Below are 14,665 nucleotides of genomic sequence, written 5' to 3'. Positions count from 1 at the left end.
TATATGAAAAATTAGGTACAAAAAAAATTACAGGTTAAAATAGGAAAAACAACTATTATACGATTAAAAGCAGAAAACATATTACATCGGGTAAAATGGAAAACCGATGTAAAAACTTATCTATTACATTGGACAAAGTGGAAAACCGCTGTAAAAACTATCTATTACATCTGGCGAACATGACAATCGTTGTAAAATATGGCGTATATATTTTTTTTATAAAAAAATTGTATTATTTTTCACATCAGACATCTGAATTTAGTCGATGTGGTATGTTAATTTTTCACATCGGACCTTAACCTGATGTAAAATGTCTCTGATTTATTACATCGTCTGGCTTTACATTGGGCCCAGACCCGATGTAAAAAGTACTTTTCGCCCGATGTAAAAAGTACTTTCTGCACTAGTGACGACATGGCATAATAGAGGAATTATGGCAACAAGTTCAACCAAAATTTTATATTTATAGTCTCAACTCAAGTCTTGTAACTTGCAGCAATACCATGTTTTCTTAAGCAATATGTTATTTCTTCTCTGCCTTTTATTCTAACCTTAATTTAGCTGTAGTCTTATTTATTTCCATTCAATACCAAGAATGGAGGGATACATGTTCTTATTTCATATAGTAACATCCTACAATGATTGAACAATGAAAGGAAAATCAATCTTAAATTCGGAAGCTGATTGGTCAAGTATCGAAGATGATGAACCTCTTGTAAACTCTAAAGCCTTGAATGCTATTTTTAACGGTGCAGACAAAACTGCGCATTATCAAAACATGTATTGAAGGCAAAGAAGCATGCGAGATTATCAAAACTGCGCAAGAAGGCACATCCAAAGTTCGTATGTCTCACAACAAAGTTTGAGAAACTTAGAATCAATGAAGATGAATCCATCTTTGACTTGTTGGAAATTAATGGACAATTAATGTCCACGGGTGTGTTCAAATATAACAAAGTTAAAGAGGATAAAATTGCCCCATAGACAAAAGTAAAAAATGCCTTCAAATGTGTCTGAAGGAATTTTTGTCACTTTTTGCACTAAACATCCACTAGTGGAAGTTGCCGTTAAATATGTCTGAAAGAAATTTTGGTCAGTTTTTGCACTAAACATCCATAAGTAGAAGTTGCTGTTAAATTTGTTTAGGGCTCTAAAAGTTTGAATTTCGAATTCAAAACATACAACACTTCATGAAGTGGTGCATGATGTAACTATAGGCGAACCATTGCAATCTTATGATGAAAAGGTGTTGTTTTATCAAGAGTTGCAAACCTGTGAAACAACACATGCATGGCCTATAAATACACTATTTAGAATTCAAAAATAATTAATTTAATTTGTACATCCTCTTCATCATTCCAGACACTCTTCCTTGCATTAGATTTCTTCATCAGTCTTGTGCGGAATCGATTGAGAGATTGAATTATTCTGAGTATTCTTGCTTTCTAAACTCTAAGACAAATAAGAAAGTGCTTGAAATACTTTTAAGGAAAGTGACACCATTCACGATTCAGACCTGGTTCCATTTAAATTTACCAAAATTTCTAACATGACTTCAACATTAGACTGTGTGACATTACCAATACTTCTTTTGTCTTAGGAGAGAAGATGTCTAAAGAAAAGTTGGCCAGGAAAATTCTTTGATCACTTATGGAAAATTGGAGCGGCGGTGGGGGACATGTCTGCGCGGTGGCGCGATGAAGGAGGGATTATGGCGTCGGCAGTGAGTGAGAGGGAGAGAGATCGGAGGGGATCACGTGAGAAGAGGAGAAATATTCAAGAGATTTTGTAATTTTTGTTCTTAAATGTTCTTGACGTTAATGTGAAATTGTTGAAGAAAGTTAAAAAAAAAAAAGTGTTTTGATTTTAGAAATCGGAGAGAAAGGTTTGTGAGGTGAGAGAAAAATAATTGGTGAATGAATAAACATGAGGGGAAAATGTATTTATAGTGAGTTCAAATTTTAAAAAACTAAAAGTCCTTCCTAAACGCCGCTTTTAGCACAATTTTCGAGGAAACACGATTCGGTGCGAAAGTCGAAGATGACGAAATTTGTGAACCATTGCTGCAATAACAGACTCCATCCGATAAACAGTAAAGAAGTTATGCATGTTTGAATAGCGAGAAATTCATCCGGTCATCTGAGGCGAAAAACTTGACACAACAGAATTTTCGTGCGAACCGCTCAAAGAACACGATGAAACTCGATCTTTCAATCAAAATATGAACTCGAGATCTGAAGATAAATTGAAGCCAACAAAATTCTGGAGAGAATGCCGCTAGAATGGGCTCAATCATCTAAAAATTGAGGGAGTTATGCAATTTTGAATCTTGTCGCGTTGTGCCCAAAAACGCATTTCGACAGAAAAACACGATGCTTTTGCAATATTCTGGAATTTATGGTGTATATTTGGCCTTAGATCCCAACATACAAAATGCCGGGGACATCGAGATGGAACTCCTGTTAAAATTTCATCCCAATCGGATAAACGGTGCGAGAGTTATGAATTTTTTGGCGTCCAGACGACAGCTGTTCAACACATTTTTTCACCGTAAAAACACAGGTAAATTGCGATTTCGGGGACCTTCCTCAAAGAAACAATTGTCGACCCTAATACATGAAGTGTAGTAGACCTCAAGACAGAATTTTCAGCATATGGCTCGCTTCAAAACAACATTCCGGTCAGAAGTTATGAATTTTTGAATATCCAAAGACAGTGGAACAGTAAATTCAAATTTCATAAACAATTAATTTCCGCCACTCTTGTTTATGAATTGGCTTCCGGCCCATACAACCATCCAGTCGGAAGCTACGAATTTTGCATTTGCACCGTAAAAATAAATTTTCGCACCAAACTGTCTTGAAACAACTGAAACTCTTTATTATTTTCTCTTACTTGCTTTTCGAACGACGAAATAAACGTCCACTATACCTTATAGCACAAATGAAGAGGGCAAATTTTGGGGTGCAACAATCTTTTGCCTCTCTGCATCCGATGCTAAAATGTTCTCGATTCAGTGACTTGAAGAGGTTATGAATTGGTAAATCGGGAGCTGAATTCAAAATCGTGAAAATCGTAGAAATCAGAAGTCAATTCCCATTGACGATGTCATTGTTTTGATCAGAAATTAGAAATCGATGCAGTTGATGAACTTGATGTATTGAACCGGTGATGCTAATCTCTATTATGTGGCCTGAGGTGGACCTACATGACTAGTACTCCCCAACACCAAAATCAATTCAAAATTTAAAATGAATATAGTGAAAAGTAGAAATTAAGAAATATACTTTAATTTTGATAGGAACTAACTTTTGAGTCAAATAAATGGATTTGAGGCAAATTAAACATTTGCTAAGCCGACTATATACAATAAATAAATAAAAGTAACATTAGCCCCTTTCTAGAAACTATGAAATACCGGCTGAATTGGGACATATTTATTGATTTATCTATAAACTAGTGTGTATACCCGTGCGAGGCACGGGTTTAAATTGTATTAGTTAAAACAATTATATATATATATATATATATATATATATATATATATATATATATATATATTTATATATATATATATAAAACAAAATAATAAAATAGAGATATGTAAAATTTAAATTTTATTTTGTTTTCTATAAGTTATAAAAAATACAATTCAAGTAATATAATAGAGAGTTATTATTCTATAGATTAGACAAAACACAAAAGGTAACCGAATAATAGAATTAATTTATTTATGAAGTTATTTAGTAATTAAATATTAAAATTAAAATAATTAAAATAATATAATAGATTAACCAATAAAAATTAGTATTTTCAAAAAAGATAATATATGTGTTTTGGAAATTGATCATATTGTTCATCTAATAGTTTAAATGTGAGGCTTCACCATAACTTTTATAACTTATAGATTGAAGCACACAAATCAAACTTCTATATAAGCTAAACTCTTTACTTTATTCAAAACAAATATATAAGTCTCTTTAATTCAAATATAAAATCCTTCAACCAAGTTGGTTTAATAACAAAACAATTATATGCAAAACTTACCGGTGAAATCAATCATGTTCATAGGTAGAAGTTTCCTTTTAATATACTACATAGGTAGAGTTTTCTCAATCTATAAGTTATTATCACCAAAAATTACATTCATGGATATATATACACATGCATGCACAACATAAATAACTAAATCCCCAGCAGTGAAGAATGTGCAGAGATAACCTCAATGTAATTTTCATCCAATTTTCTCATAATTTCACAATGTTCATGCATTATTCTCGTTAATTCATATAAAAACAATTCTTTGATTTTAGCATAATACTTTCCCGTATCTGAATGGCCATATACTCCCGATCAATTAGACTTTAGCTGAAAATAATTAACCGGTTAAGCCAAATCAAGTAGCTATTTATAAAAATTGTGAAATAAGGAGGATATGATTGTTACCAGAAATAGCAGTTGTAACTTTAAGCATTCCATCCCCAATTACCATAGAACTACAATAAAGAACCAGAATCAACAAAGTTGTATGCAAAGTCTTATACTTCTCAAGTAAAATCTTCACTTTAGAACTATCTTGAGCTCCATCTTATATATATGAAAAAAGTGCTTCATCATATTGTTGTATATTTTGTATAAGACTAACTTTAGCATTCCTAAAAATCAATGAATAGAGAGCAAAAGTACCACCTGCACAAAAACAACGCGTGAGAAATGTGAGATGAAGAATTTAAAATAAGACTTTGAAATACATGCAGTTGCACGTAATATATAAGATGTGGTTGGCCTTTATCTTATACACAGAAGGACATCGAGATGATAGTCCGCTAATCGAAATTAATCAAGCATAGAGTCATATATAAAAGTAAAACATTTATGAGAAAATCCAGCATGAGTTCAGTGTTCAGAAAAGAATGAAGTGTATTAATACGACGTGCTCGAGCTTTCTTAGTCATGCCAACAAATGCAATTTATACCTGCCATACTAAAACTCAGAAACATACACCGCATTATAATATCCATATCACAATACACTAAATAGATTATTGTGCCACATTATTTTTCATGGGTATATCCAGACACTCACAAGAGATAAATTGTACAATAGTTGTGGATTTGATTGAAAACCTATAGTTTATAAACAAATAGATGATAGAGACATCACACAATTTACCTTCAATGCAGCAACCTCAAATGCAAACCAACCATCTAGATACATAGAATTTATTGACATTGCAGACTCCCTTAAATTAACAAACAAAATAGACAGTAGTTAAGATGCCCAATCCTATAGGCAGATGGAAGTAATGGCTTGGGAAGACTAATCATGCTATTGAACCTCAATGTCATCTTGACTATCCTTTATGCGTCCAACTATTGTGTTGTATTCAAATTTGAACAACTGTGGTGAGTACTGTATGTAAAGTAAACTCACCTCAGATGATGTGGATTTCTCTATGTTATATTTAAGAAAAATTTACAGAAGAAACTCACCTCAAATGATTGATCATTCAATTTAGCTAGCATATCATCGTCTATATGCTCTGACTTAATATTTAAAGAGAACAAATTAGACTTTTCTTTTCACAAAGAAGGCATCATCTGCAAACACCTTGTTAAACACTCAATGCCGCTTGCGTCCATGAATTTTCGCCTCCATCTTCAACAATAAATTGCCCATCTAAACCCTTTCCAATTACTCATTTCCTGAATATACAATGCAAACTATGTAAATAACTTATTATTTAAATCCACATGACATTTAATTGAATCACGAACTAAAAAGGTTATAAATGTGATTAACACAAATAAGAGAGAACAAATGGGCTATGCTCAAATGTTACCTTTAATTAATCCATCCTAGAGGAGTGTACCTTCTCGCCGTCAAAGCCAACTCTACTGCGTAGCCAAAAACAACAATAATCAGGAGTCTTTGAAGTGATAACAGATCAGCCGCCAAATCCAAATCCATTTCTTTCACCGTGAAAATCGCAAGCTCTGTACAACCAAGCTTGGAAATCATGATGTGCAACCAAGCTAAAATGCTTCTGGTTCATGCATGTTGAGAGCTGAACATGAGTATCAACTTTCCTAACATTGAAGAAGTCTCGATGAAGAGCACTCTTTTGGGAGAGACATTCCTTATTCGCATTTAGCATAAAATGAAGAATGAATTAATGAGTACATACAAAAATTGTCAAAAACCAGCTTATTTTTCCTGTGATAAAAGTATATGCATATCCTATACTTTCTTAGTCATACTCAGAAACTAAAAATTATAATCACTTGTTCCAGAAGATTAAGCCGGTGATAGCATAAAGTCCTTATCCACACACTTAAATACACAACTCTTTAAGAATAATGTATAGAGAATAAGTGTCCATTTAAAGAATCTAGACAAAATAAATCAAAATCCTAAAGAATATGTCTACAAAGGACAAAATAAGATTTTGAAAACATAGATATTAGCTTATTTTGATGATACAAAGGATAAAAAGCACTAATGAAAACAAATGACAGAATATGTCTATCAAAATCCTAAAGAAAATTAAAGTTAAATAGGAAACATCAAAGGGAGGATTATGTTTATATGAATATACTCCATATCTTCTATTGAATCATCACATTCCTTTTTATAGTGCTAAATAGATGTTACCTTCAAAATAGGTTGAGCAGGCTTTTCATAACTCATAACATCATCCCTCTCTGCGGGACCAAATTTTGAAACACCATGGGATCTAAACCTCAACTACCTAATATGTCCAGTAAGAACCTCAAGAACATATGATCCTGGTTTATGAGGTGGCAGATCAAAGGTTATAGTATTTCGACCAGGGTGTAACACAATAGCTGTAGAACTCTTCAATGCCTAACAAAATAAAAAGTTTAGTTATTCAGGGAAGAAATAATTATAAGCTATAAATTTCCCATGTAACTATTTATGTTAGACAAACAACACCTAATAACATTTACCTTTCTTCAGCTTTCTGCTGTCATCGACATGCCAGAATCTTGAACTTTCTTCATTACACCATATCTATAGAATACTGTAAACCATAATAAACAAAACTAAAATCATTAATCAAAATTCAATATCATTCACCTAAACCAGACCAACCAAAACCTTGATAAGAACAAACTTCAAAAAAACCATTTAATTCGCATCTTTTTTTCCCTGTCAATGTCACTACACGCCTACTCTCATCACAAATCATAATCACAAATAATTATCACCTTCACTAAACCACTTAGAACTCCCACAACCCAAACTCAGACACCGCTAAAACACCACACAGATAACAATAACCCGCAAAAGAAAACAAAGAAGAAGAACGAATAAGAAATCAGAGAGAAGAAGACGAAGCATACAAAAGAGGACTTGAGAATAGAAGATCAACTATTCCATGTACCTGACCCTTTTCGAATTCGTTTTTATCTTTTGTTTGTAAGTTGTTGTTGCATCTTCATTTTTTCACCATGTATGTACCGTGAATATCAAATATGGGGTATGAGATTTGATGGGTTTAGGGTTCGTTTCTTCTTTGCTTTATATTGCTGAATCGATGCGTTTGAGGATCGAGAATGAGCGAGAGATCATGTAGAGATTTGATTCGAGTGTTTTGTTGTTGTTACCGAGATTGAAATGGAAACGCGCGAGAGAGAGAAATCAATAAAAACTTTAATTGATTACTTGGAAAATTGAAGGTGTGACATTGAAGATGAGATGAATGGGATTGGGAGAATATAAATTGACGATGAATGTGAAACGGCTCAAGGTATATTTTCTTTGGTCTTCCCCAAATATTTGCTTATACATGTACCGAGATTGGTATGTGAAGCGTGAGATAAAAAAACGGAATACATTAATTAGATAAATTAAAAATTAAAAAATATATAAAAATTTAATAGTAATAATATATTTAAAGGAAGTTTCCATTTATAGCTAAAATATAAATAGAAGATGGGTTGAGAGTTTGACAAGTGTCAAACATGCCAAAATACTCATTTAGCACAAATGAAGAGGGCAAATTTTGGGGTGCAACAATCTTTTGCCTCTCTGCATCCGATGCTAAAATGTTCTCGATTCAGTGACTTGAGGAGGTTATGAATTGGTAAATCGAGAGCTGAATTCAAAATCGTGAAAATCGTAGAAATCAGAAGTCAATTCCCATTGACGATGTCACTGTTTTGATCAGAAATTAGAAATCAATGCAGTTGATGAACTTGATGTATTGAACCGGTGATGCTAATCTCTATTATGTGGCCTGAGGTGGACCTACATGACTAGTACTCCCCAACACCAAAATCAATTCAAAATTTAAAATGATTATAGTGAAAAGTAGAAATTAAGAAATATACTTTAATTTTGATAGGAACTAACTTTTGAGTCAAATAAATGGATTTGAGGCAAATTAAACATTTGCTAAGCCGGCTATATACAATAAATAAATAAAAGTAACATTAGCCCCTTTCTAGAAACTATGAAATACCGGCTGAATTGGGACATATTTATTGATTTATCTATAAATAGAATTTTGTTAGGTGAAGTGAGTGTCACCTATAAATTTTACCCTTCTCCACGTGAAAGTAATTCCAATTGTGTTTCACAAAGTCAATAAAACACTTTATTTGACTGACTATACCAAGATGAAAGCTAGTTTCACAAAATTCCCTTGGCTTACTTTTAAAGTCTTTGTTTCGGATTTGCATGTATACGATTACGAGTTGCTTGCCTAGCGAATTTTCTTAAATGATATCTCTGATCCAGAAGATAATCCCTCACCCTAAGAAATTACTTGCAATCCAAATTTTTTTAGCTGTTTCTCATTTGTTTTTTTTTTTATTTTCTACTATTTAAATATCTTTTTTTACCTAAATTTAGAAATAAAAAGAAAAGACATAAAAATTTATATTCTAAGTCTAAAAGTTAATTATTACATATTTGCAATAACATGGAGAAAAAAGGTTGTTTTTTTGTCAAATTTTATTTAATAAATATTGTTGTTAAAATATATTGCAAATTATTAATCTTAATACTTATCACTGTTTGAGAGTAGGGGTGGAAATACGTTGGGGCGAGTTAGGCTTTGTCAAGTTTATGAAGATAGCTAATAGCAAAGTCAAAATAAACACTATTTGGATAGCAACAATGTGGAGCATTTGGCTAATGAGAAATGCGATCATTTTTGACAACAAATCTTATTGCTATGATGTGGTGTTTTCGAATGTAATTTTTCTTTCCTGGAGATGGTTGGCTTTAGGCCATTCTTTGCACCATAATAGTTTCTATGATTGGTACAAAGTGCCTCTTTCTTGTTATAACACTGTTTAGTGTTTTGTCTTTGTAAGGGTTGAACCCCTAGTGCAATATCTTATAAAATTGCTTATTGAAAAAAAAAAAAAAAAGTTTAAGTCTGTCCTATGAAAAAAACTGAAGCTTAAGTTTGGCCTGTAACCTATCGTAGGCTTATTTTTAGGCTTGACTTTGGCCTTTTCGAAAGTCCGGTTAGACAGCCTACATAAAAGTCTATTTGTTTTAGACATATGTAAATAAGCAATTCAAATAATGTTTAAATTGACTAACTAACTAAAAGACCAAGAGACTAATAATTTATTTGCATTGATTTATTTTAACTTACCTATTAGCATGAGTTATGGGGGATTATTTGTTTAAGAGAACTTATGAAAACAATGTTCTTCAGGTGTTTTCATCTTATTTTCACAAATTCTTCAAGATAACCAAGTTTTATTTATGTATTTTAATTCAAAGTACAAAACATAACATAATGATAATAAAAAAATTATTCATATTTATTTAAATAGGCCAGCCCGATAGGTTTAAAAGACTATTTTTAGGGCCTGAGGCATAGTCTTTTTAACTAAATTGGCTTATAAAAAAGTATAGATCTTTTCTTTTTAAAAAAAATGTGTGGCCTGACCTGAGCCTATATAGGCTAGCCTCTAGGCCCTTACTATCGGCCTGACCTATTTCCACCTCTATTTGAGAGTATGGAGAGGAGCGGAAAGAAGAATTTCAAAAAACAATTTTTTTAAAATATCGAGAAATCTTTTGCATAATATTTTTTTTTTATGGAATCATAAAAGAGTATTTATGTATAAAGTATTTTAATTTTTGAAATACTAAATTATATTTGAACAATTTGTTTAAGCCTTTCGAATTTCTTTTCTAATAGAATTTTTTAATTGTCCAAAATTAAGGTTTTTATTTTTAAATAAAAATAAATCCTTTAAAATTCTTCTAGGCTAAATCTTTCTATTATTTTCACTCAATTTTTTTCTTTCAAAAATCCTCCCTCATTTCTCTTCCGAGCTTTCAAACAAAACCTTAGATTGATGTTTAATAATCACCGCGATATGGCATAATGGGGGAATGATGACAACAAGATCAACCAAAATTTTATATTTAGTCTCAACATAAGTTTTGTAACTTGAAGCAATACCACGTTTTCTTATAAGCAATATGCAATTTTTTCTCTACCTTTTATTCTAACCCTAATTTAGCTGTAGTCTATTTTATTTCCATTCAATACCAAGAGTGGTGGGATACATGTTCTTATTTCATACAATAACATCCTACAATGATTGAACTATGAGAGGAAGTCCATGACTAGGTCTAAGAGACAACATGATGGTAGGAGAATGGTAATAACTAGGAGAGAGTTTAAACTTAAACTTAGAAAGAAGTAGGGTTAACACTATCTTATACTCCATGAATGTCAAGTTCCTACCAACACATGCTCTCCCTCCAAAACCAAATGGCAAGTATCCCATTTTGTGGTTGCATTCCCCATTTGCATCATTCATAAATCTCTCTGGTTTGAACTTGTTGGCATCATTCCCCCATAATGTAACATCATGGTGCATTGCTACAACATCAATCCAAATGTTGGTCCCTTTAGGAACCATTACATTATCTACTTGAATGCCCTCCATTGTTTGCCTTTGCACATTTGGAGATGGTGGGTAGAGTCTAAGTGCTTCATTCATCACCCATTTCATCTGCATGTATAAAAAAATTACATACATGTAAAACTATGATATAAGACTTTCACGCATTGACACTTTTAAAAAAAGGTGTGTAACAAAAGGTGTGTATGTGTTAGTCTCAGACACTTACATCGACACTGACGTAATACTGTAATTATATTCAATTTATTTATTATTTTAAATTATTATTGTTGTCAACGTTTCAATGTCGATGTCGTATTCAATATCCATGTCTGTGTTTGTGCTTTATAAGAAGATATTTAGGTGATAAGTATAGGAGACAATTTTTAAATATCTAAATATCTTTAAACCATAAAGTTTTGAATAGGAATTACCTTCTTTAAATCAGAAAGCAAGTTGATATCAAGTTCTTCAATATTACCAATAACTTGTTTAATTTCATCTCTCAATTGGTTTTGCCAATCTTGATGCAAAGCTAGAAGGAACAAAGTCCATGTGATTGAAAGTGATGTAGTCTCATATCCACCAAAGAAAAATGTCTTGCACTCATCAACCAACTCCTTTTTTGTTAAAGCCTTGTTCATTTGTCCATCAACCTCATTATTTTCTTTCAACAAATGACCCAATAAATCTTGTTCATGTTGTTTCTTATCATTTGAATTCATCCTACTTTCTATTATGGATAACAAGAGCTTGTCAACTTGTTCACCAATTTTATAGGCTTCTAATGTTTTCTTAAAATTAAAGAATTTTCCAAAGGGGACCCCCACATATCTATTGGTCTTAAAAAGGGTCATTTGCAAAGTTCTTAGTTTATCAAAAACTATTTTTCCATTTTCATCATCCATTCCAAAGCTTGCTCTTGCTATGATTTCTCCGGCCATTGCTACAATCTCGCTTTCGAGGTCAAGTTCAAGGTGGCCGGAGTTAATTTGGGAATCCCATCTTTTGATCATTTTCTTTGTAGAATCAATCATCATGCTTGCCATTGTCTAGAGAGAACAAAAAAAATACTGAAAATAGTAAGTATCCATTTATCACAAAGTATATAAAAATTATTTGTGTATTGAATAATTTATAAACTATTTTCAAGAAAAATAAAAATAGATATGATTTTAAATATAGCTGGCTATCATTTACAAAATGAATAATCATACACCTTAGAATGTTTAATGAATTTTTAATTATTATTTGTTAACACACCAATTTCTAAAAATTGAATAAGGATATTTTAGCAAGTGTCTATAGAAGATCCTAATTACACCAACTTAATTTTTAAAATAAATAATTTCGTAACATGTATTTTAATTTATATTTAATTAATTTTTAATTAAGATTTGTTAAAATACTTTATATATATATATATATATATATATATATATATATATATATATATATATATATATATATATATATATATATATATATATATATATATATATATATATATATATATATATATATATATATATATATATATATATAAATTTTTCATTTAATATATTCTTGAAGAATATCAATATTAACATCATGATATAATAAAAAATTTTAAGATGTTATTTGAATGATGATTTGAAATTTGAGAGTGAAAAGATTGAAAGAGATAATTAAACCTTAAGATTAATTGGAGTAAATGTTGGGGCTATAACATGTCGATGATGTACCCATATGCTGCCTTCTGCCATCACCAAACCATTTCCAAACATTGATTTTCTATCTTTTCTAAAAACACTTGGTTTTCCCCATTTCTTGGCCATAACTTTTCCAGACATTTTCTTCAAGAATTCAGGATCTGCAACGTATAAAAATGGCTCTACCCCCAACCAATATATAAAAACTTTCCCTACAAACAAACAAAAATGCATTATTCAACATAAATATCAACCAATCTTTCGCCAGTCCATACATAACAAATGAACGGTAGAATTGATCCCAGTTTAGACGGTGCTAATATCTGATATCGAGTTTTAAAAAAATCAATATCAATCACTATAAAAAAAAAATCATGATTCTTAGCTTACCAAAAGATTTTTGCCATGAAGAATAGTAAGGGGAAACGGTAGAGTGAATATTATGAGTGATATCAAGCGAAGAAGAAAAGAAAGAATTTCTTTTCATTTCTTTAATGTTTCCAAATGGAAAACTTGGTGTTGGTCCATCAAATCCACATTTCTTAAGGTTTTGAAGTTTATGGTTTGGTAAAATCCACCAAAAATATGTTAGTGTTGTGAGCAAGCAAAGACATATAGCAAGTATGGTTGAAGTGAGCACAAAAAGAATTTGTGATAATGCAACAAAAACCATCTTGTTTCTTTGTCTACAAACTCCTCTTTCAATTGCTATGCTATATAGTTGTTGTTGATAGTGGAAAAGAGAAAGCAAAATCAAAATTTGGGTCAATACGTACGAGTAAGAAGTTATTATGACAACTTCTTTTCATGGAAAGTTATTATGGCACAAAATATTGCTTGGACCACGGTTTAAACGAATACGGCTAGTGCAATAGTTTTGCAAACGTGATTCAGGTTTCACTTAATATATCCTAACAAAACTAAAATATATGAGAAGAAAAATGTTTCAGTTACAATTTTTTTTTAAAGTAAAGATGTAATTGATTCATTTAAACAAATGATGATTAATTCAATCTACACTAAATATGATTATTTTATATAGTTGAATTAACCATAATTTTAATAAGAAAAAATAAATTAATTATTTTTTAATTAAATTAATTAATTACATTTATATATATAATTGCAGTGGTAAAAAATAAAGTGTATATATACCATGTAAACCATAATAATATTCTCCCTCTTAGCATTTTTTTTCTTTCAGTTTAAAAATTGGTACCATATCGACTAAGAAAAACTATGATAGGATAATACCGCATCACATATTTGTTTAAAATCTTAAGAAAATACTTGTACAAGTTATATATATATATATATATATATATATATATATATATATATATATATATATATATATATATATATATATATATATATATATATATAGAGAGAGAGAGTATGAGTAGAGCTGTCAAATGGGCCGGCCCGGCCCAGCCCGCTTCGGCCCGGTGGGCCAACGTGTTTTAATGGGCTGGCCCAGCCCAATTGCTAAATGGGCCACATAAAATGAGTCCGACCCATTTTTCAAAGGCCTGTGCGGCCCGATGGGCCAGCCCGGCCCGTATTTCAATATTATAATTTTAATTTTATAAAAAGGATGTAATGGATAAATGCAATACAACATAAGTAGAGAGTCATCATAAACTTATATAAGTGATGTTTAAAATATTTATCCATAAACATATATGAATACCACAAAATCATCCATGTAAAAGTATAAAGTAACTTAATATTATCACCAATACTTATCAAATTTTCTCTACATCTCACAACCATTTCCTTGATCACATCATTTTGAAAATATATCTTGATCCTCTTTAACTTTTCTTTATGACTTGAGAACACATTTATGAAATCATATCTTATCTCAATCTTTTTTCTCCAAAATTTACCAAAATCTTTTTTTAATGGGCCAGCCCGAAGCCCGCTTGGCCCGGCCCGGCCCAGTCCATAAAAAACATAGGCCCGATGGGCTGGCCCAAAAAGACAGGCTCGTGTTTTTTTAAGATATTTTGCGGTCCTACCCGCGCTAAATTGTAGGGCTTATGGGCCGGCCCAATGGGCCG

General features: G+C 31.4%; 1 protein-coding gene and 2 long non-coding RNA genes across 3 annotated transcripts; all 3 read right to left on the bottom strand.

The window, feature by feature from the left end:
- Nucleotides 1–4,593: 4,593 nt before the first annotated feature.
- On the bottom strand, nucleotides 4,594–6,521 carry LOC131654985 (uncharacterized). The gene is made up of 3 exons (XR_009299615.1): nucleotides 5,844–6,521; nucleotides 5,494–5,706; nucleotides 4,594–4,689 (listed from the first exon to the last, which is right to left on the bottom strand). It is a non-coding gene; the product is annotated as an uncharacterized LOC131654985 (long non-coding RNA).
- Nucleotides 6,522–6,543: 22 nt separating this feature from the next.
- LOC131654986 (uncharacterized) lies at nucleotides 6,544–7,759 on the bottom strand. Its single transcript, XR_009299616.1, has 3 exons — nucleotides 7,410–7,759; nucleotides 6,973–7,046; nucleotides 6,544–6,868 (listed from the first exon to the last, which is right to left on the bottom strand). It is a non-coding gene; the product is annotated as an uncharacterized LOC131654986 (long non-coding RNA).
- Nucleotides 7,760–10,466: 2,707 nt separating this feature from the next.
- Nucleotides 10,467–13,272, bottom strand: LOC131657616 (cytokinin hydroxylase-like). Its single transcript, XM_058926992.1, has 4 exons — nucleotides 12,990–13,272; nucleotides 12,582–12,811; nucleotides 11,343–11,960; nucleotides 10,467–11,019 (listed from the first exon to the last, which is right to left on the bottom strand). The coding sequence occupies exons 1-4, from the start codon at nucleotides 13,270–13,272 to the stop codon at nucleotides 10,594–10,596; spliced, it is 1,557 nt and encodes a 518-aa protein (XP_058782975.1). The 3' UTR covers nucleotides 10,467–10,593.
- Between the last annotated feature and the right edge of the window lie 1,393 nt (nucleotides 13,273–14,665).

This window comes from Vicia villosa, linkage group LG3 (genome assembly GCF_029867415.1).
Source record: "Vicia villosa cultivar HV-30 ecotype Madison, WI linkage group LG3, Vvil1.0, whole genome shotgun sequence".
In the NCBI taxonomy this organism is placed as follows: Eukaryota; Viridiplantae; Streptophyta; class Magnoliopsida; order Fabales; family Fabaceae; genus Vicia; species Vicia villosa.
This window is presented reverse-complemented; position numbering and strand designations above follow the sequence as displayed.

Coding starts and splice junctions, on each gene's coding strand:
- LOC131657616 (XM_058926992.1), bottom strand. CDS start 13,272: ATGGTTTTTGTTGCATTATCACAAATTCTTTTTGTGCTCACTTCAACC. Junction 12,812..12,989: donor TTCATGGCAAAAATCTTTTG/GTAAGCTAAGAA, acceptor GTTTGTTTGTAG/GGAAAGTTTTTATATATTGG. Junction 11,961..12,581: donor TTACTCCAATTAATCTTAAG/GTTTAATTATCT, acceptor TGTTCTCTCTAG/ACAATGGCAAGCATGATGAT.